This window comes from Acomys minous, assembly GCF_964271855.1.
Source record: "Acomys minous genome assembly, chromosome: 15".
Classification (NCBI taxonomy): domain Eukaryota; kingdom Metazoa; phylum Chordata; class Mammalia; order Rodentia; family Muridae; genus Acomys; species Acomys minous.
The window spans coordinates 67,373,845-67,398,328 of NC_140497.1; the positions used below are offsets into that span (position 1 = coordinate 67,373,845).

At 36.5% G+C, this 24,484-nt stretch overlaps 1 protein-coding gene across 9 annotated transcripts in view; it reads right to left on the reverse strand.

Moving 5' to 3' along the window:
• Positions 1-24,484, reverse strand: part of EPHA5 (EPH receptor A5) — a 312,460-nt gene that overhangs the window by 22,098 nt on the left and 265,878 nt on the right. For all 9 annotated transcript variants that reach the window (XM_084758024.1, XM_084758022.1, XM_084758021.1 and 6 more), the window contains 5 exons: positions 23,684-23,751; positions 22,403-22,528; positions 21,727-21,912; positions 6,712-6,773; positions 2,839-3,048 (listed from right to left, as the gene is read on the reverse strand). In XM_084758024.1, the coding sequence (XP_084614150.1) occupies positions 2,839-3,048; positions 6,712-6,773; positions 21,727-21,912; positions 22,403-22,528; positions 23,684-23,751 (652 nt within the window). The remainder of the gene's footprint in view (positions 1-2,838; positions 3,049-6,711; positions 6,774-21,726; positions 21,913-22,402; positions 22,529-23,683; positions 23,752-24,484) is intronic.

Below are 24,484 nucleotides of genomic sequence, written 5' to 3' on the forward strand. Positions count from 1 at the left end.
AAAACTTCCAGAATTGTTGGAGCACTCTAACAACATGCATGGCTGATGCTTTATAGCCATTTATTGCCTTCCTTCATTGTTTCTGGTGAAATTAAATCTAGAAAACACTCTTTCAAAAATCAAACAAACAAACCTAAAGCAAAGCTGTGACATACTTGTTTTATTTTGCTTCATTTTCACTTGTCTTTAGATTTATTTTTACTTTTACTTATGTATATGCATGTGTGTGTGTTTGAGTATGTGTATGTATATATGTTTGTGTGTGTGTGTGTGTGTGTCTGTGTGTCTGTGGGGGGTTGCAAATGACACAGATATCTGCAGAGGTTCCCAGATCTCCTAGAGATAGAATTACAGGGAGTTTAAGCTTCTTGTTATGAGTGCTGGGAGCCTAAATCATATTCCTTGTAAGAGCAGTTTGTGCTCTTAACAATGCAGCCATCACTTCAGGTCCTTGAGTAGGTAAATGTACTGCCTTAGTTTTCTTGAAACAGAATCTTGCTTTGTAGCCCAGGCTGTTCTTGAACTCCTGCCTCCCAGCAATCCCCTTGTTTCAGTATCCTGAGTGTTGGGACTGGAGGAAAATTGTTATGTGCTGCAACATGTGTTAAAGTACCTTTTCCAAATTGTACTTTATAGGCTAGACTGAGCTTTACCACTGAGTGTTCTTCTGTTCATTGGAACAATCTATGTGTATCAGTAACTTTTGGGGTTCACTTATCTGATTATTTCTAATTACACATATATTCTACAAACTGTTTCCACACCCCACATAGAGAAGGAAGTCTTTAGAGTATCAGGATCTCCTGCCCGGTGCTCTACCAGTTCTGCCAATTAACACTGAATCAAGGGTCTTGGGAGAAGCTACCTTTCATTTCACTATGACACTCACCCACCAAAACAGCAATAGACTTTCTATGACCTCCATCTTGCCCAGGCCAACTTTATTAATGCAACTCTAACACCAGGAGAATTCTTAATTGACTTTTCATTTAATGAAAATAATGGCAGCTATAGTTAGGTATGGAAGAAGAGAAAATTTTGATCAATTAATTTATTGATTTAGTGAGATGACCTCTGGATTTTTTAGTTTGCTTAAACAAATTACTCTTGCTTTTCATCATTGTACAAATCCTCAAAAATCCATGTGCCACAAGACCTAGTTGTAAAAGTGAACCAAGGAAACCTTATAATACATTAAAGGGTTTCTTACTGGCCATCAATTTTTACAGTAGAACTTAATAAGGAGAAAGATAATGCATAGACTCTAATTTAAGAATTAGAGATGGCAAAAGTATTATTCCATATTGAAAAAAAGTTAGTCTTTTTGCGCAGTGAAAGAATATACAATAAGTCTCCATCTCTACAAATAATTTAGACATTGAGCGTATCCCAGCTGATAATACTGAAAATATTTAGATTTTCCCCAAACATCTATTAACAGGTTCAATTTTAAAAAGTAGATTGTCTTTCCACAAATTCCTTTTATAAAAATATCCTGTTTTCCTTGGCTAATTTTATTATTTTTTTTATTTTTTCTCCTTTATTAATTTATTCTTGTTACATCTCAATGGTTATCCCATCCCTTGTATCCTCCCATTCTTCCCTCCCTCCCATTTCCCCTTATTCCCCTCCCCTATGACTGTTCCTGAGGGGGGTTACCTCCCCCTGTATATGCTCATAGGGTATCAAGTCTCTCTTGGCTAATTTTATGCCACATTATTTCAGGAAAGAATTTGTTTGCTGTAGGCTGTATATTTATGATAGCTATTATACTGTGAGTAATAACCAACTTTCCATCTATGTAAGCTTAATAGTTCTCAGACTCTATAAATCAAGCAGGGAGACATTTAAATAGCTCCAGAAAATCAAAACTTTTAAAAGAAGTATAACTTGTTTTTCTCACAATATAAACCCTTGAGATGAGCTTACTTTTACTACTTTTATTTTATAATTGAGGACACTATAATACAGATAACTTAAGTTTCCCAGTAATACTATCTATATGTGTTTATGTGTGCTTACTGCCATATTCATTCTTCACAAATATATGAAATTAACACACATATTTTTAATATAAGAAGCTTTGTATTTAACTCATCTGTTACTTTAAATATTTTATAAAACACATACACACACACACACATATTATACCATTTATGAATTTAGAATTTCTGTTCTTGGCATCTGTCCTAGTTTAGGTTACTAATCCTGCAGTAAAGCACCATAACTGATGCAACTTGGGAAGGAAAGGGTTTATTGAGCTTATGCTTCCATATCACTGTTCATCAACTTGTCAGAATAGAAACTCAAAGAGGACAGGGACATGGATTCAGGAGCTGATGCAAAGGCCATGGTGGGATGCTGCAAACTGGCTTACTTCCCATAGCTTACTCACCTTACTTTCTTATAGAACCCAGATCCACCAATACAGGCATGATATAGTTATGAATAAGCTGTGCCTTTCCCAAAAGATTACTAATAAGAAACAAAATGCCCTACAGGCCTGCCTACAGCCCAATATTATGGAGGCATTTCCTCAGTTGAGGCTCCCTCCTCTGCAGTGACAATCGTTTATTTTTAAGTTGACTTAAACTAGCATCACAGTATCCTTAAGAAAAATAAATAAGTTATTGAGACATGGAAGGTAAATATTTTCATTATCTAAGTTTAATATTTGAATTTGGAGAGTAGAACTGGATTTTCTATTTTCTCTAATGTTTTCCATGTCTCCTCTTGACTGTTTTTGGAGAAATGCCCTTTTTGGTACTTCTTTTAACATCTTTAAAAATTAAACGCCTCTAGCCTAGTGTATAAGAAATGCATTCCGTTAGATCTTACCCTTGTGGTGTAGGCTGCCTCAGGATCATCTTCCAGTACCCTAGAAAGTCCAAAGTCAGACACTTTGCACACAAGGTTACTGTTGATTAAGATGTTTCTGGCAGCTAGATCTCTATGCACGTAGCCCATGTCAGAAAGGTACTTCATTCCTGCAGCGATGCCTCTCAGCATGCCAACAAGCTGAATCACAGTGAACTGCCCGTCGTTTTTCTGCAAAGACAGTGTAGCATTAGGCTAGCAGTACGATTCACAGGAGGAAAATTTGGAAAAAGCCCTCTTTCAGCCTTCAAATTAATGGTAGCTCCTTTCAAAATGCAAATGCGATTTCTGCTCAAGGAGAATGGAAAGCACTAGAAAGCTAAACTTCCTGATCATGTGGATCTGGTCAAATGAAGTAAAGACTTTGAAAGTCCTTCAAAAATCTAATGTAGCACACACAAACACACACACACACACACACACACACACACGTGCAAATAGAGGTATTTCAGAAAGAGGATTTTAGTGGGAGAATGAAAAGGGACGAGATAGTGTAATAGGAAGTCTAAAATACTAAATTTATTATATATATATATATTCATATATATATATGAAACCTTTAGCAAATATGAATGTTTTATGTTCTTAACATAGTTGTAGACCAAAATGTACCAAAGTATATAACTATGTTAAAATATGTTGAAGATATAATTTCCCTTATACAAACATATGTTCAAGGAGAAATGCACTAGTATACTATACTTCCTATAAAGAATTGTATGTAATGGAAATAAATTCAGGAGGAAGAACTGCAAAATCCTTAAACTTCCATAACGTGTTATTGGTAGTGTCCCTATTTCATAATCAACACTAGGTATGAATATTAGCAATTGATGATAGGTTGTTCATGAAACAATTCTTTATAGACTTGCTAGCTTTTGATAAGTATTTTATATGTAATCCTTAATTATTAATAAGCACAAATCAGAAATGTTTATAAAGAATAATATAAAAAAGAACACTAAAAATATGTTATTATGTGTTCTATTAAAGAAGCAAGCATTTGGGGGTTTGACTTTGTAATATCTAAGATAGTATGTGACACTATAACATCAAAAACGTACATGAAAACTTAAATTGTGAGAACTTACGTTTTGTTCGATTGATTTGAATTAATTACCTCAAATTAGTATTAGTTAAGTCATTAGTTTATTTCAACGCTTCGAGACAATGCCTTACTCTGTATCCTGGCTATCCTCCTTATGTAGCTCATGCTGACTTCAAACTCACAAAGGTCCATCTGCATCTATTTCACAGTGCAGCCACGAAGGGTGTACCCCAGCACGCTCAGTTGTGCTCAGCTCACATTTTGTGTTCACATAGTGCTTGAGATGGAGTGCACTAGTAATGTTAAATAATAATATCTTTTTCAAACTATAAAAGCAATAACCATGTATTTAAAACATTTTAAAATGGAGTGTAAAGAAGAAAGAATTGGTCACTCATAGTTGCATTGTGTTAGTCCTTAATAATATTGCTCTTAATTACCTCTTTATTTGGTATCGGTGTTGTTCTTTTAGTACTCATGAGTCAACATACCTTCTTTCCTCTGCGTTCTGTTCTTAATAGCTCTAATCACACGGTATGTATAACTTCGTAAGCTGTATTGTGTCCCCCGTGTTGCCCACTATTAAAAGCAGCTGGTATCATTTTAAAAATTCCATCTTATCGCCCTTTTGTGCATGGTAGCTTCTTTATTCTCATACACCAGAGGTATTTTCCACCTAGTGCCAACCTTGGCTAACACTGAGTGCATTTTATGGTAATTTAAAAGAAGCTGTCTAGATAAACATATTGGGGTAAAGGTAAAATGGCCTGAGGAAGTACAAGACTTTCTGCAGGGTGGGTGAGAGCAGAGATAATTACTGAGCACTGGAGAGGAAAATATCAACATTTACTGGAAGTCTGTTGTTTTTGTCAAAGACACTAAATATAATAAAGTTAAATGAACTTATAAAGCCTAACTAGTAGCTGAAATCACGTTGAATAAAGTAATGATGACAATTTCAAAAGACTGGAAGACCTGCAAGTGCAGAAGGATAAACTGGCATTAGGGTGGTCCCTTGATGCAGGCTGGAGATTAAAACAGAAATGTTACATAATAGAGACACACTACATTAATCTCTCACAGGCTCCTTTCAAAGTTGTTATAAAAATTTATAATAGTGTTTTTCCCTTCAGAAGCAACACCACTACAATGACTTTATAAACTTCCAGACTACAAGTTGCTCATAAATGAAAGTGTTACATTATATACACCAGCTAATTACAACTAAAGTGAGTTGTCAATATTTAAAACCAGGAGATGTGGATTTAACTGTCTTACTCCTACATCCCAGAACACATAATTATATAGGCAATATTTTTAGGCTGATGACTTTTCTACCACACACACACACACACACACACACACACACACACACACACACACATGCACACACACACACACACACACACACACACACACACACACACACACACACAAACTGATACTTAGAAAAATGAACAAACACTTCTGATGTCTGAGAGTAAAGAAGCTACTCAGAGTCATTTATAGCCTCCAGTCTGACATTTTCAATAATGATCTGCACAGATATTTTGGACATGTTTTTTCCAATGTCCATTGTCATGCACACAGTGGAAGTAGAGTGCAACTTCATCACGTACTCCAGGACAGGGTACATAATGAAAGACAGAGAGAAAAGAATGTAAGAGTTGAAGGATGAGAAGAAGTGCTGTGAAAAGCTGCTTTTTTGGACAGGACTTTGCAGCTGTGGTCACCTGCACAACATGGCATTACTCAATCTTCTATGAAGGACATGTAGAGACCCTCTACAAAGCCTTTCTTTCTCTGAGGCCATTGATGGTTGCCTGGAAACGGAGCATGCTTTTCCCCAATGTGGCAGCCTCTAGCAAGTTGCTCATGCTCCATCAAGTAACTTGCCTCCTATGCTGATTAAAGCTACACTAAACAGACACACACACACACACACACACACACACACACACACACACAAACATGCACACATGCACTCACACATGCATGCACGCTCGCTTGCACACATGCACACACACACAATTTCTCTCTTTCCCATATACACACATACCACACACACTGACATACACCATACACACATACATACAAACTTACAACATCCACACACTATACACACACTCACACACACACACACACCACACACTCACATACACATAATCACACATACATATACAAACTTACAACATATACACACTACACACACACACACACACCACACAATTACCCACATCCTCACCACACACATCCACATTCACACAAAAACACCAAACACAGATGTGCACACACACACATATGATACAGTCCCTTCACACATACATAGGACAGAATATTAGAGCAGAACTTTCTGGTAAGAAGAAGCATTGGGAGTGGGATGAGGTTAAGAGACGGTGATGGAAGTGAGTATGATCAAAATATCATAAACAAATGTGAAACTGTCAGCATAAATAGAGACATGTCAAAAATCTGAGCATTTGATAACTTTATTGATTTTCCTTTTCTTATGTCTATCCTTTTTTCCTTCATTTTCTTTCTTCCTTACTTCCTTTTATGTCTTCTTTCCTTTAGTCATCTCTACTTTCATTTTGTTTACATTAAACATATTCTTAAATAAAGCTATAGGAGCACATAATTGGTATTGTAAAAGTTTTCTGAAAAACATACCTTTCAAATATAAGTTCATTGAGGAGTATTATGATTCTACTAATTTATTTTGAATCTATTCACAACTTTACCATTAAAGTATGCCAATAAATAACAAAATTAAGGCAGACTCTTACCTTTAAAAATGTGTCTAAGGAGCCATTCTCCATATACTCTGTCACTATCATCACAGGTTTGCCTAGAAGAAACAGAGTGATGTAAGGTGTGCTCAGAGAGTGTTACATTCTTGAATAAAAATTGTATAAATTTTTTATAAAATATGTTTTGTCATGTTTTTCCATATCCTTCACAACTCCTAGATCTTCCCACTACACACAACTTTATTTTCGTTATCTCACTAACAGAACAAAATAACATTCTACCACTACCTACAGCAACATCAACAGCAAAAACCCCACAAAACTAGCGGATATAAACCAGACATTTTAGCTCTCTCAATAGGTGGTTATGGTTGTGCATATGTGCACTCATATATTCATTTCTGTATTAAGTAAATTATCTTATGTATTAACATAAAAGCATTGCATATTGTATTAGGCTGAATGTGTATGTTATAAGATATTTGTGAACATGTATGTGAAAGTGCAGGCATTCATATCTATGTAACATGGCTACAACTCTGTCTTTTTCCCTTGAGGCAGGGTTGTCGTACTTTCCTAATGGTTGCTGTGATAAAAGATTGTCCAAAACCAACTTGCGCAAGAGTTTATGTAGCTTTATACATCCTGATTATTGTTCAACATAGAGGGAATTCATGGCAAGAACTCAGTCAGGATCGGAGGCAGAAACTATGGAGAAAAGGTGCTTCAATGGCTTGCTCCCAGGCTCATACTCAGCTACTTTTCCCATGCTTCCCAGAACCACTGCAAAGGAGTTTGCTGTCACACATCCATCAAGAGAGAAAAAGATGTACAGGCATGGCTATAAGCCAAAACTGATTGAGACATTTCCTCAGTTGGAATTTCTTCTTCCCAGGTAACTCATCTCTGTGTCAAGTTGAGAAAAGCTAAGCAATGAGACTCTTTAACTGAACCTGAAGCTAGATGTGAATGGGTTAGCTGGAATTGTCAAGAAATTTCTAGGGTCTGCCTAAGCCTGACCCATGGGTTAGCTGGAGTAGTCAGGAAACCCCTATGGTCTGCCTAAGCCTGACCCATGGGTTAGCTGGAGTTGTCAGGAAACCCCTATGGTCTGCCTAAGCCTGACCCATGGGTTAGCTGGAGTTGTCAGGAAACCCCTATGGTCTGCCTAAGCCTGACCCATGGGTTAGCTGGAGTTGTCAGGAAACCCCTATGGTCTGCCTAAGCCTGACCCATGGGTTAGCTGGAGTAGTCAGGAAACCCCTATGGTCTGCCTAAGCCTGACCCATGGGTTAGCTGGAGTTGTCAGGAAACCCCTATGGTCTGCCTAAGCCTGACCCATGGGTTAGCTGGAGTTGTCAGGAAACCCCTATGGTCTGCCTAAGCCTGACCCATGGGTTAGCTGGAGTAGTCAGGAAACCCCTATGGTCTGCCTGAGCCTGTCCCATGGGTTAGCTGGAGTTGTCAGGAAACTCCTATGGTCTGCCTGAGCCTGACCCATGGGTTAGCTGGAGTTGTCAGGAAACTCCTATGGTCTGCCTGAGCCTGACCCATGGGTTAGCTGGAGTTGTCAGGAAACTCCTATGGTCTGCCTGAGCCTGTCCCATGGGTTAGCTGGAGTAGTCAGGAAACTCCTATGGTCTGCCTGAGTCTGTCCCATGGGTTAGCTGGAGTTGTCAGGAAACCCCTATGGTCTGCCTGAGCCTGCCCCATGACACTGGGGTTACCAGAAGGCCATTGGAGCCATACCACACTTTTTATTCTTTTATTTCCCACACTCTTCCTCACTGGGCCATCTCCTCAGCCCCAAGACATGGTTTACTTTATGATAGCATTGAATCAATGAGAAAACAGTTTGAAGTGACAAGTTGATACATTTTCCAAAATCAATACTGACTTAATGTGGGGAAAAAAAGAGTTCAAGTGAACTGAACTTCAGTAGAAATAATTATACAATATAGCAATATTCTCCGCCAAGCTACTTAGGACATCCTATCTTCCTGACTGGCATGTCTAAATGTCCTGTTTCCCATGCATTCTCTATAGACTTCTTTTTCCTACATTTTACATCTTTTTTTTCCTAAGACTTTTTCCTTCATTTTATCCACGGTTGGTGTCATTTTTATCCAACCACTTTTCTCGATACCTGGCTCTAATTCTCCCAGGGATGTGAAGGTTGTTTCTGAAATCATCACTTCCAGTTCTCTCCCTGTCATGCCTAGTGTCCAGCAGCATGCTGGGAATTCTCAACAGTGATTCTGACAACAAGCTCCTAGGCTGTTAGCCTTTGCCATCACTAGAGGGTTTAATTGTAGGTCTCAACTAGACCAGATTAAGGAATTACTAGGAAAAAAAAAGGAGTACTTTGGGTTTACTCCTTTGCATGCATTTCAGAGATCTGCGCATGGCTATAATTAGGGAGATCAGCTCTCAGTGTGGGCTGGTACCAACAGAGCAAACACAAAAGGAGTTATATTCCTTCCTCTAAGGGCTTAGACTGACATTCATGCTGCTTTGGGAATCAGAACTCCAGACCCAACACTATCAACTCCCCCCACCACGCCCCCAATGAATGCTGTGGTTCCTGGGGCAGACACTATCTTTTTTCTGACTCAGAGAGCTCTGATTTAAAAGACAGTGTTCTATCACTGTCCAGGGCTTTTAGCTTAAAAGTAGCATGCCATGCAACTTCTCAGGAGCCAAAATCGCATTAGTTAGTTTTGTTGAGATCTGTTGCCGATTTTATATAACAATCTGGAGAAATCTGACTGATATATTCCCTCCAATATGAACATGAACAGGTCAGTCATCACCTATGCCTGTGTTCACCTACTACTACGATGTTAATAATGACATCTGTCTTTGAATTGTGAATTCTATGAAGTCCATTTTTATCCAAGAACTTAGTGCAGCTTTTACCACTGAGAAGTTTTTTCTATGAGTTGATTGGTATTATTTTATAGATTCAAGAAACTATTTCTCAGTTAGTAGTCTTGCTACATGCAAGTTGCCACCCACAATAAATTCTATCTTATCACCTGCAATGTGACTATACAAAAATGAAAGTGCAAAACAAAAAACAAAAATAATTTCTGTATAATGAGACAATAACTAAAACATTGCTATCATTTTTAAAATTTCATAATAATTTCAAATTTAAAATACATAATATATTACTCTGTAACAAAAATACAGTAGGTAAAATTAAGCATTAATTTAACTTAAGTTAAGAAAAAGATCTCTGACAACAAAATTACTAAGTTTTTTATCCATTACTTATACTTTATATTTTATATATCTTATATTATTAATAGAAGTGAGTTTTATACAACTATGAATAGCATTGTCATTAACTTAATAATAGCCTCAAGATGAGCCTTTTACTTAAGAAGTGATGAGTTCAGGTCATAGAATTAGACCTTGCATATTTAAACACACTTTGTTATACAAAAGTGCAAAGTTAGGTATTGAAAATCTGACAATCACATATCATAAAATAATGTAGAAGGAAAAAATTCTTTATTTAATATCATTTAAATTTTACCATTTAGAATCATAAGTTGGACACTTTAATTTCTCACTCAGATGATTATGTTCTCATGAAGTACATTAGAGGCAATATTCTTTTAATGGAGTGTACAGTGTATTACAAAGGTAAGAAATTTCCCTCATCTTCCTTAAAGCTTCACATTTTCTTTGTTTAAAAAATCATTTGACATATATTCAGAAGGTAAAATGAGAGGTGGCTAACATTCATGAGGTGGTACATGATATCCCAGGCAGCTTGTCAGTAAAGAATTCAGTGAATTCAAAGGTGGACAAAGCCTTGTGTTCTGTGATTAAATCATGAAGAAGTGAGAGGAAAAAATAAAGGACTATTTTTTACAAGTTGACTTCCAAGTCATAATAGTCAATGTTTATGAAAAAGAATGCTGTCTGTGATGTGGAGAAAGAGAAAACTTTATACACTCTATGGAAATCAGGATGGTATTTCTTCAAGAAACTAGTAATTGAATAACTAAATGATCAGTTATACCATTCAATCTGAAGGAGCCCTAGTCATATTAAAGAAACACTTTCATGTACATTTGTTGCTGTGCTGTTCATAATAGCTAGGAAAGAAAGTCAGTTTTGATGTGTACCAAGGGACTGGTGAGTAAATAATATGTGGTGGAACAATGAAATTTCTTTCAGCTATAAACAAAAATAAAATTGTGACATTTGCAGGAAAAAAATGTGTATAAATAGAAATCATTTTAAATTGAACTAAACAAGCCAGACTCAGGAAGAGAAATCTATTTCCTCTCATACATGGTGGTGGTGGTGGTGGTGGTGGTGGTGGTGGTGTGTGTGTATGTGTGTGTGTGTGTGTGTGTGTGTGTGTGTGTGTGTGTGTGTAGATAAAGGATGAGAAAGAAAAAAAGGGATCATGAGAAGGGATGTGTGGAAAGGGGACGGTGAGAGGTAAAGAAATAATTGAATGTATGTGAGGGAACAGAAAGGTAAAAAGAAATGGCACTGGACACTCAGTGACATGATAACAGAAGGGAAGCTACTAGAGGTAAAGGAATTATTAACAAGAGGAAGGCAGCAAGCGAGAAGGCCAGATAAAAACAAACAAAAAATTTTAAAACCTATATATTTATGTGGTTATTCCAGTATAATATGGAGAAACATACATCAGTATTGGATGCTTTTGTTCACCAACAACAGAACTGCTTCTAATTTAAAATTTTGTAATGATGGCAATTGTTCAATATAAAGGAAATCAGGAAAAATATTAAATGAGAAAATTCTGTGTCTTAATTTGATACCTCATGGTCTATTTTTGACCTTTATTTTTATGAATATGTTTTCCTTCAAGAATTAAAAATTCCTATACCCCTCCAGGTCAGAATGACAAACTGCATGGCCACTAATGTCAATGCTGGATTCACACTTTACACCAGTGAAGCAGCTGTCATGTAAGCTGCATCTCTTATATGTGTCATCTTTTTGAAGTCAATGTTAACCAGGGATGAAGCTCAATTCTCACCAGAAAGGAAAAGGAGAGGACCTCTAACGTTAGCTTATTATTATACAAGCTATTAGTGTTTATGTAAATTGCATCTAACATAGAGCTAAAAGAATATGCATTTACTCCCTCAAGGTAATCGCTGAAGAAATTAGGAATCTCAAATTTCTGGTATCAACCAAAGTTTCCAGAAATCTACCTTAGTTAGCCTTTTTGCTAACTAAGCAAATTCAGTGTAAATTCACTGAATCCACCCCCTCCCTTACAGAAATCCATTCAGAGGGTTGAACTATTTCAAACAATTACAAGAACTGAATTCATGAAGATTTCTATGGAACACAGATGCTGTGGTAGCTCATAATCATGAGCAGACATCATGATGAACAAAGAAAAACACTGATCTATATCTCTACCTTATTTATCCCATGACTTTGTATTCATGGAGCTTCTCTCTGTATCTATTTAATGCAATTTCAGTTTCCTCTCTGCTTGTAATTTATTCTTTCTGCCTACCTTTGTGTATTTTACACTTACTACTAATGGTTACAAATTAGTAGTAATAATAAACGCATTTATCCCTTAGCATCTGTCAAGAACTGTTCCAAGACTCACATATACCCAAGTCTGTAGTAGCTTAGGTCCCTTCTATAAAACTGCATGATATTTACAAATAGCTACGAACATCTTGAATAATTTAACATTTTTTAGATTGCTTACCATACATAATATATTGTAAACACTATGGGAATAGATTTATTTGTAAAGAATTGATGGTAAGGGAAATGCGTGAACCTGTATAAGAGAGAAGCAGCTCCCCATAAATGCAAGCAACTGCCATCTGCAGCAGGTTGAATTCTCGGATATAAAACCTGCAGGGGGCCAGCCATGTTTACAACTGTTGAGCCAAGGTCGGTCGAGAGGGCAGGAATGAGACATGTGTCTTGCAAAGAAGTGCCTCATTTTGTGAAAATTTGTATCTTAAATTATAGCCCCAGGTAACCCAACTCAGAATTTGCATTGTCAAAAGAGCTCTATATGCAGGGAACTGATGAACAATGAAATATACACATTTAGGAAAAGAAAGTGATTCTTTTCAAATGAGACAGGTGTCTTCGCCTATGTGATTTTTCAACTACTATTATCTAATTGTGCAAGTCAGATTAATTATATATGATAATGCAGGTTGCAATGTCAAAAACAACAATGTAATTTGAGAAGTATGATAGGGACCTAAAACGCATTTCTAATTTCCAATGATGATGGAAAAGCAATTAAAATGGATGTTTGCAAACAAGTACAAGATTCTTTTGTTGATAAGAATAAGACACGTCAGGACCCATTCGATTATTTTTTTTTATGCTTGAGTCATTTTAATGCTAATTACATTTATTTGGCTTATGTTTTGTCTCAGTTGCTGCTATCCAGCAAAAATGACATGGCAATAATTATCATGGCTTACTGTGACTGTTGTAAATTCAATAAAAGTGTATAAATCATTTTTCATTATCCAGCTGGAAGAAGAGAAGTAATGTAGATCTGCCAATAAACTTGAAAGCATATTATCAAAAATCCATATAAAAAGAGCTCATTAAGCACATCAAGACAGGACTTTAATCACAGAGGATACTCCATATTTGTGTGTGTGTGTGTGTGTGTGTGTGTGTGTGTGTGTGTGTGTGTGTGACTTCCTGAGGACCTACCCCAAGCAATCTACCCAGAAGAGGCAGACTATTGGTGAATCTGCCTTCATTATTGATGCTCATATGACAGTTCATATTTTTAAATATATTGCATGGTTATCTTTATGAGGCACAGCCTTTAACTTCTGCTAAAGTTCTACAGTCATGATATGACAGTTGGCTCTTCTCAGAGAAAGTGAGGTTCAGAAGATTTATTACTACACTATTGAAAGCCATTTAGAAACGAAAGCTGGAAATATAGGAAATGTTCTGTTTCTTTTTAAACTATGATTTTGTAATTCTGAGATATGTATTTCCAGACCAAAGTTTATGTGCTAATATAGACTTGGTACTCATGTCTGTCATACACTCTTTTTTTCCAAGATATATATTATTTTATTAATTTGTTCTTGTTACATCTCAATGCTTATCCCATCCCTTGTATCCTCCCATTCTTCCCTCCCTCCCATTTTCCCCTTATTCCCCTCCCCTATGACAGTTCCTGAGGGGGATTTCCTTCCCCTGTATATGCTCATAGGGTATCAAGTCTCTTCTTGGTAACCTGCTGCCCTTCCTCTGAGTGCCACCAGGTCTCCCCCTCCAGGGAAAATTGTAAGGTGCCGCCGCACTCAATGATGGCGGCAACAGCTATATCGCTCCCGCGCCCTCTCAATGCACCCCTCCTGAACAGGGGCATGCAAATGAAGCACTCAGGTGCAGCCCTCTCCACTGCGGGTATGCTAATGAGGTATCCAATTACAGGCTATAAGACTTTGACATGCCACGGACAGACTGTATTTAAACAGCGTGCTCACGGGCATTCGGTGTCTTTCACGCCAGTTTCAAGGGTGCTCCCAATAAAGCGTGATTGAGAAGGATCCTGGTGTCAGCGTCATTCCTGCCGGCGGGAGGGCGCGACAGAAAATGGTCAAATATGAAGCACCAGAGTACGTGAGAAAGTCAAATCCAACTTTCCACTCTACTGTGGAGACTATTCTGACCATTGGCTAGATCTGGATAGGGGTTTAAAGTTTACAGCCCGTATTGTCCTTAGCTGGTGCCTTAGTTTGAGCGGGACCCCTAGGCCCAAATCTGCCTATCATAATGTTCTACTTGTAGGTTTCTAGGACCCTCTGGATCCTTCTACTTTGCCATTCTCCCATGCTTCTCTCATCTAGAGTCCCACTAGAACGTCCTCCCTCTGTCTCAGTTTCCTGGTACTTGAAGGCTTTCATGGGACATGCCCCTTGGGCTAATATGCAACTATAAGTGAGTATATACCATTTGAGTCTTTCTGCTTCTGGGTTAACTCACTCATTATGATCATTTCTAGCTCAATCCATTTATCCACAAATTTCAGGAATTCCTTGTTTTAATAACTGAATAGTATTCCATAGTGTATATGTACCACAGTTTCTTTATCCATTCTTCTATTGATGGACACTTAGGCTGTTTCCATGTTCTGGCTATTATGAATAAGGCTGCTATGGAGGACATCCTATTGGGGCTCTAGATGAGACAAGCATGGGAGAATGGCAAAGTAGAAGGATCCAGAGGGTCCTAGAAACCTACAAGTAGAACATTATGATAGGCAGATTTGGGCCCAGGGGTCCCGCTCAAACTAAGGCACCAGCCAAGGACAATACAGGCTGTAAACTTTAAACCCCTACCCAGATCTAGCCAATGGTCAGAACATTCTCCACAGTAGAGTAGAGAGTTGGATATGACTTTCTCACATACTCTGGTGCCTCATATTTGACCATTTTCCCTGGAGGGGGAGACCTGGTGGCACTCAGAGGAAGGACAGCAGGTTACCAAGAAGAGACTTGATACCCTATGAGCATATACAGGGGAAGGAAATCCCCCTCAGGAACTGTCATAGGGGAGGGGAATAAGGGGAAAATGGGAGGGAGGGAAGAATGGGAGGATACAAGGGATGGGATAACCATTGAGATGTAACAAGAACAAATTAATAAAATAATATATATCTTGGGGAAAAAAGATAAAAAAAATGATCTACCTCCCAAGTCCCAGAATAAAAAAAAAAACTTAGAAAACAAACTTTATCTATTACATATTTTAATGGACTATCCTTAATGCAATTTTTAAAAGTATTCAATGTGTTTAATCTTGTGATTGATACAATGGGCTATAAATACATCAGTGTAAAGTAGCTTCCTGTTTTGTAAAGGTGATGGTCAGGTGTAAATATTAATACAGCTCAACGTAAGGTGAGAGAAAGTAACAAGAAATGCTGCTGCCATTTATAAGATGACTTCTTGCTGAAACCTATTCCTTTAGTAAAAGTGGGAAATTTCTGTAAGATGGGGCTCTGATTGGGAACATGCAAAAGAGCAAAGTAAGAGCCTCTCTCTTCTTTGCAGCTTGCACTGTGAATCAGGTGTTCTAATCCAAATCTGGAGATTTTCCCTTCATTAAGATATTCTGCATCATGGAGTGCCAGCCTTTTGTCCTGCAGGCATTGAGACTTGAATGTGAAGTGAAGATAAATGGCTATGATCCCATTGAGACGATCACAGTGTGGTAAAATGAGAGCGCTAGTGAAAGTATAGTGGTGCTTTCAAAAAATCTGAATAAAATCACATGAAAGCGCAAAATAATTACATGGAAAGTCTGCAGAGAATCTATGGGTGCATGGGAATTCAGCAGAATATCATCTAGTTTAAGTGTGCATTGAAATAAAGTTGTTTTCTTTTTCGTACTGAAACACAGCAGAACAGCATCATTTGGTGAAGTCTGAGGGCAACAGGTGAGCAGACTTGGCTGTGAAATTGCCAAAGCTTAAAAGACTATATCTTGAAGGCTGTTGTAACCATGCTAGCTAAAATATAAATAAGGGTCTAAGAATGACCGTGGTCCCTATTGCTCAGACACAGGACTTGAAGGAATAATTCTGGATTTGACTAGAAAGCCTCCACCCTTAGGATTACATTCAAGGAGTCCTGCAGAGGCCAAGGGGGACAAAGCGGCTAAACTCTTTCAGCTCTAATATCTACAAATGACAGCAATACAAGATATTCCAATAATGGTACTTACACATGTGGGGTTAATCAACATGCATGAAATTGAGTTTATTACCAATTCATAAGGAATGAATCATTCCCGGCAATGTAAATTTAGCCAGCCACCCTGGTGAAGCCATGGACCATTGAGGAGAACCTATCACTACTTTCTTAAACCAGTGTAAATTTCTAAATATATTCTAAACATTTATAGTTATATCCACAGTTCAGTGTTACTTTATTCCTTCACTAATGAAGCTTTATTTTGTAGCAGACAGTTATCTTTAGAGAATTCAGCATAGGTATAAATGCAGAGGTCAAATGAGCTAATTGTGGCAACCTGGGCACAAGTACTAACATTCAAATCTCAACCCTTACACTTAAGACTCAGGGAGATTCATGGAAGAGGGCATAGGACCTCATTGAAAGAAGCATAGGACCCAGAACATATGCTGTGAGATTTTTTCCTAGAAAAAAAGATAAGTAAAGGGTATACAAAGTCCAAGGGCAGGAAGAAATGGAAGGATGGGGAGGAGACAGGGAAGAGTGGGGAGTGAATGCAGTCACTTTGTGTGAAATTCTCAGAATTAATAAGAACATTATATTAATTTCAAAAAGGATCTTCTAAGAAAGAAATAAATATTTCAAAGATATTAATTATAAATGTTTCTAGTCCATCAAAAATTTCGGAACTGATCAATTGTCAATTGATCTGAGTATGCCATCTTCCTGGAAACAGAAAGGAAATGGGATTACTACTTTAAAGTTATTGCAATATTTGGTTAAATTTGTCAGTTACATTATGGAAGTAAATTTATTTCTACATTATTTTAATTAACAAATAAAAATGTAAAGTTCTTTAGCTCGATAGAAATTCATATTCCTTCCTTAAGGCTAAGCTATTTTCCACTGTTATGAAAAGAGATTGTATATGTGATATGTTCATGAGCATGAACAAACACACATGTTGCTGTGTGCATGGGGGCCATCGGCCAGCCTCAGTGTAATATCATCAATCAGGACTCTAGATGAGAGAAGCATGGGAGAATGGCAAAGTAGAAGGATCCAGAGGGTTCTAGAAACCTACAAGTAGAACATTATGATAGGCAGATTTGGGCTCAAGGGTCCCGCTCAAACTAAGGCACCAACCAAGGACAATATAGGCGGTAAACTTTAAACCCCTACCCAGATCTAGCCAATGGACAGAACATTCTCCACAGTAGAGTGGAGAGTGGGATATGACATTCTCACATACTCTGGTGCCTCACCTTTGACCTTGTCCCCTGGAGGGGGAGACCTGGTGGCACTCAGAGGAAGGACAGCAGGTTACCAAGAAGAGACTTGATACCCTATTAGCATATACAGGGGGAGGTAATCCCTCTCAGGAACTGTCATAGGGGAGGGGAATAAGGGGAAAATGGGAGGGAGGGAAGAATGGGAGGATACAAGGGATGGGATAACCATTGAGATGTAACAAGAATAAATTAATAAAGGAGAAAAAAAAGGAAACAAGACTGTTTTTCAATACATACAGCAGTTCACTAGACTACCTAGAAAGTCCCCATGATCTGCTTGTCTCTATCTACCCCAGCATTGCAAGTACAACCCGGCACCAGTATGCAAGATTATTTAGATGACTGCTAGAAAGTGAATTTAGGGCCCAATCTTTGCCTGGTGGGTAACTTATTGACCAAGTAATCTTCTCAGCCGAAGAAATAGTTAAATCAGCAGGTAGGACGGTGAGATGGCCTAGTAAGTAAAGTGTAAATTGCTTCTTAGGCAAACATGAAAACTAAATTTGATTTCTAAAATCTATTATAAAACAAGCATAATGGTTTGCTCTTGTAAGTGAGGGAGTGCAGACAAAGACAGGAGGATCTCAGGATCTCATTAGCCATTCCATCTAGGTGACATGGTGTGTTCCCAGTCAGGGAGACAGTCTTTCCAAACAAAAAACAAACAAACAAACAATAAATAAATAAATAAGGGAAAATGTAGTGAATGGTTCCTGAGAAACAACACATGAGGTTGACCTCAGGTTGTCAGGCTCATGCATGCACATATGCACATGAAAAGTCTTCCATAATAACTACGCATGCAATAGAAGGAAATACGTTTTCTACTAAGGGGGAAAACCTAACTTATATCTTCATTTCATTTCTTTATGGGACTGCATTAACTAGTAAAAGCTGCCATGGTGTATATACATCAGTGTTTTGCACTACAAGTAAATCAATTAACCTATGCAATTTTTAAGTCGTGAGGCTTTCCATAACATTTATGTGTATATACTATATAGACATCACAGAAGGAATTGAAATGGGCCCTTGATCTTTCGTCACCTGCAGTAGCAGAACAGAGGGGAGGCTCTCAGTGACACCATCCATGAGGGTGGTAATCCTGATTCCCCACTTCAGCTTCAATCAGAAAAATCACAAGAGTTAGTTGCACTTATGTCTCATTATCTGTGTGCTGCAGGTTGAGAATAATTGCTGAATAAATTAGCATCAGATCAGAGAGCATGAAATTAAGGACACAAATAAAGTGAGTCTCAACATGGTAAATTGAAAACAAGTGGAAGACTTCCTAAGTTGAACATCAAGGGCTGCATTAAAAAAAAAAAAAAGGAAATATAGCTTCAGCTCACACAGATCATGAACTTGAAACCAAAGACATATTTTCAGCTTTTACATTTGCTTTCCTTATATGTAGCGTTCCTTTGGGTAGCAACATCAAGGAGAATATTTCATTAAGAGAATGAAAATTGAAAACTATCTTCCCCTCTGCAATGTCATTTTTTTTTTAAGAATAGAACTCACATAATCTGCATATGATCATCTGTTGACTTTGGCATTAGTTCCTAATAATAATAGTTTCAAGTGCATAAAAATACATGAGAAATTTGCCTGTGTTATTATAGGAAGTTTTCTCAGTTAAATTCCACAGTATGCAGTGGTATAAAGATTATCTATACTAAATCAAATATGTGTTAATATTAAAGAATATATCACTAAAATTTGGGGCATCATCTACTACTCTGAAACAGTTATTTTAATACATGAAAATATGTACCTTTCACTAATATAATTTTTCATCACACATATTTCCACACTAACATACACAAAATGACACCATAACTTAATCTGCATGGCTATCCTTTGAGGCATGTATTATTTCCATTTCTTGTATGTCAGTGAGGCTCAATGTTTAAATAAAATGGCTCTGTTCAGAATGAGATTTAGATAAATTAGGTTTACTTAAATACTCAGTACATTAAATTCTTCTCTCTCAGGACAACTCATTTCATTGTTTTGTTGGAAACAAAAAACTGTATCATATATGAGAAAGTTAACTATGAGCTTTAATAAGAGTTTTGGACCAAATAAGAGAACATCATAGGTTATTGCAAACATCTTCATAGCATTGGAATAACCAGAGATCACACTGAGGCAAAGTAAGACGTGACTCTGTCACATGAATTGTATCATTTGAGTAGAAATTCCAGTGACTTGAAAAGCAATGAATGTAAGGCATATATGTAAAATAAAAAAGTAATACTGCCAAAGCAAAATACACATACTTCTGTCTGCATACATCTATGAAAAAAATGTATTTCATGTTTAACACCTATCTTTTCCTGAGAGAGGAGAACTTGGCTCTCCAAGAAAGCACACATAGGCAACAACATCTGAACCACACAATGAAAATCTTACTAAAAGCTGACAAGTCGGAGCTATTAAAGCTTTCTGTAAATACAGTGTGGGATGTATAACTTTAGAAAATGTCAAATTTTGCATTTGGTGTTTGTGAAATTATTAAATAGAAGTTACTGAGGTAGTAACATTTTTAAGTTTAAATTTTTGTTTAAAATTTTCTGTGGCAGAAAAAATTTTAAAAGCTTATCTAGGCTTTCATTGGCCATGTGTATTTCGATTTAAGAATTAGTTTCTAAAATTTAAATTTTGGGAATAGGGTAAAAGCGTGAGGGACGGAGGAACGGGAGGATACAAGTGATGGGATAACAATTGAGTTGTAATCTGAGTAAATTAATTTAAATAAGATTGTTCTGCTTTCTTTTGTTTCCCATACTTAACAATAAAAGAAGAGTATAACTGTAAAAAAAATTTATATCCCTCCTCTCTGAAATGGGTAAAAGTACCCCAGAACATAACATAAAGTTACTATGAATTAATTCATGTAAAACTCATAGCAGGTATTGCTTAAGAAATTACTCATTGAGTACATAGTCATGCTTTTTGTAGTAGTATATTCATTTGATTCTCAATGCCATTGATTTACTTTTATTCATTCATTCATTCATTCATTCATTCATCCATTTCTATCTCTTCCTCTCTTACCAGTTTCCATCAATTTCCAAATGTATATTCTTGGGCATGTCATGTCAAATTGAGTTCTCTGAGCAAGTTATTCTGAGTCTACATAAATTAAGTGACTTATGACAAAACAATATGCATGAAAGTCATTTCTGGACTACAGACTACCAGTTAAATTTCTTGAAGAACTGAAGATTAAAGTATATGAAACTCTTTATGGAAAGGTGTACTACAAAGATACATTCATAAGATGCTAACCAATATTTAAATGCCATGCAAAATTCTGGTAATTCTGAATTAAATCTTGGTTTTCTGTAACTACAAACAAAATAACCCATATTGATTTTCTGAGGCTGTTGATGAGAAAAATTAAGTCTCAGTAGCACAAAACTAAACAAATAAAAATTACATAAACAGGGCCTGAGAAATGACTCAGTTTCTAAAGGCTAGGGTCACAATTAAAATTATAAAAATTACATAAACATTCAAATATAAAGGGATCATTTTATTTTTTATTTTCTACTGAGAATGGTTTTGTTTTGTTTTTTGGCAGTCAATCTGTGTTAAATAAATATACTTTTATAAAATAAAAATTGGGTTTTACTATAGATCATTCTTAAGAAAAATATTTAAAATATAGGAAAAACTGTACTGTTTGAGAAATTAATATTTTCTTTTGTCAATTCTTTTAATATAGATCAGTGGTTTTTCACCTGTAGTCATGGTCACAAAAGTCACCCAAGACCATTGGAAATACAGATATTTACATTATAATTCATAATAATAGCAAAATTACACTTATGAGGTAGCAGCAAAAATAATTTTATAGTTGGTTGTTTCACAACATTTGGAATGTATTAAAGAGTAGCAGTATTAGGAAGGTTTGGAACCACTGAAGTAGAAGTAACAATAATTTAAACAGATACCCATGATGTGTATAACACACACACACACACACACACACACACACACACACACACACAGTGTGCAACTGTACTTACTTTTAGTCACAACACCTTCTAGATGGATGATGTTTGGATGATCAAACTGCCCCATGATACTGGCTTCACCAAGAAAATCTCTACGCTGCTTTTCAGTATAGCCCACTTTAAGAGTTTTGATAGCCACAGGTAATTCTCTTTTTCCTGGTAGTTTCAAACGTCCACTACAAACTTCACCAAATTCACCTTGTGATAAAGATAGAAAAATACTGTATAAGCTCATTCAGAATTCTTTTTCTAATGAAATTCTAACAAAACTCTTAACTTGTGAAGCATTGAGGTTTAGAAAGACAGAAGAAAATAAATTAAAAGGAATTAAATTAAACTAAACCAAACACTGCATCAGTATTTACAAATGTAAATGTTGTGTTGGAAAACATCCTATGCAGATGACACAGAAACACTTTAGGGCTTACTAGTTTCACCCATTTAACCTAAAAAAAAAAAACCTAAGGGTTACATAAAAAAAAAAAATAACTGACTACAATTTCTTCTGTCTTTTCTTCTCTCATAGACTACAAATACCTACTGCTGATGAGGAAAGGGAATAAGGCAAAGGTTAATTCAATTATATAAACACATGGTCAGGATGCATTGAACAAATCAAATAACTTTGATGTTTTATATTCTGTAGTAGAAACAAAGGTGAAAAGTCAGAATTTAGACATCCTCACACCTGCTCCAATAACTCTCTCAATAGTGATGCACGAAGCTTCAATCTCCTTGGCAAATTCATGGACAGCTTGATTGGGATCTTCATAGGTGTGTGGATCAATGTAGGTTCTTACTCCTGGCAGTTTAACTGTAACAATACATGGGCATTAATGTAATAAAGATGGATATACTTAGTTATCAAAATGTTAACAAGTAGTGTGAACTCTCTAACTTCTAAAATTGGCTGAGTTGCAAGAACATGCTCTTTCTTTACTTATGATAGTTATATACAGTTATTTTACTTTTATAGCTTAAGATATATGTTGTCCTACACAAGTAATGTGTATTTTTTCACATATGTGCATAAACATATTTCAAGATACTCTTCAGAGAGTGAGACTCAAATACATACTGAGAATGATTATTAAAGAGAACAATAAAATAATGGCTTATTTCTTGATTTGGTGTATAGGGTATTTTTGGATATCGTAACAAATCATTAATTCTTATTTTTAAAGATCATTTAAAACAACCTATAGTAATGCTAGAAGAGAAATCAAGAGAAAAACAGAACTTCTGCTTCACACAACGGACATCATCGGTGTCTCTGCCCACAATATTCACACCAGGATCCTATTTCTAGGATGGATGATGAACACATAAGATTAAAAAATGGATGCCTTGTTTTTCAGTATGTTATGTGTGATCTTGGTGTTCTGACTAAAGCAAAAAACATCTGCTTCCACTCATTTTTCAAATTCACTCATGTTGGGTACCACTTGTGGACATGTTAAAATACCACTATCAAAGCTCACTGAAGTTAAATTTTAATCTTATTATTGAAACTGGCTTTCATGCATTTCTTTAAAAATGTGGACCTTTTCCAAGATATTTTAACCAAGGCTGCTGACAGAGAGGCTCTGTTCCAGGAAATTCCCATTGCAGTCCTACAAAAAGAGGCAGCTGAGTAACTCTCATTCATTAGGCTTGATGGTGTGATGTAATGATAGATTTTTTTACATACTCCTCATGGAACTTGAAATCCACAAGGGATTTTTTATTTGAAATAAAATAGTACTCTTACGGATGGCGAGTACTTTTCTTTTAATGATTATAATGGAAATATTTGTTTTAGAAGTGGAAAAAAACCCACTCAGAGGTTACACAAAGCCAGGAGCTATCAACGCAAGAAGTACTCATTTTATATATAATGGATTTGGCCAATTATTACAAATCGCCTAAACTGAGCAGCAATCATAATAATAATGAAGTCCTTTGCTTTTATTTTGCACAATTTGCTTACTGTGCCCATTATGAAAGTGCATCTTTTCCTCTTCTGGGTCTTGCTTTGCTTTGCTGTAGCCACACCGCCTAAAACAAAGTGAGCCACAGTTAGCCTCATCTAAAAGTGGTGAATCAACCCCATTACCCCAGGAGCAGCAAATGCAATTGAAGGTTGTCAAACCCAGAGCCAATTTCCATACCCGTAATAAGAAAGGAGACCAACATGCATTTTGATTGGGACTCACTTTTTGAGCTGCTATTTTTGATGCTCAGCAAACTGTGCTCTCTAGTTTCTACTGTCTGAAGCCATTTAAGCCTATTTTTAAGGTCATTTTCCTCATATACCACACACCAGGCATCTTCTATTCTTTCTCTCATTTACATCCAGCTCATTTGCCTCTGCCATTTCCACCTTTAGTTGCTCAGCACTTTCATGGTCTCCTACCTTCAGCACCTTCCTTGATCCCCTTCCTGTTTCACTGATCCTCACTCTCGCTGCTTTAGCATCTCCTTCCCATCATTTTACTTTGATAATTATGTCATTCAGGAGAAATCTGTTTTTCTTCTTACTTTCATCCCCGAAACTTTAATCTCTTGTTCTGTTTTAACTAGCCAATAATTTGGAAGCTTTTGAAAATTTCCCGTATTCTGACATCATCTAAAAATCTATAAGTGATAAGATTTTATTTGTCAAATACATTTTACTTTTCATCATATTGACTGACTAAAATTCTTAATTGATTCTTTTTCAAGGTTCCTCTTTCTTCTTTCTTCATTAGCGAATAGATACTTTTAAATATCCTAAGCAAAGTTGTTTCGA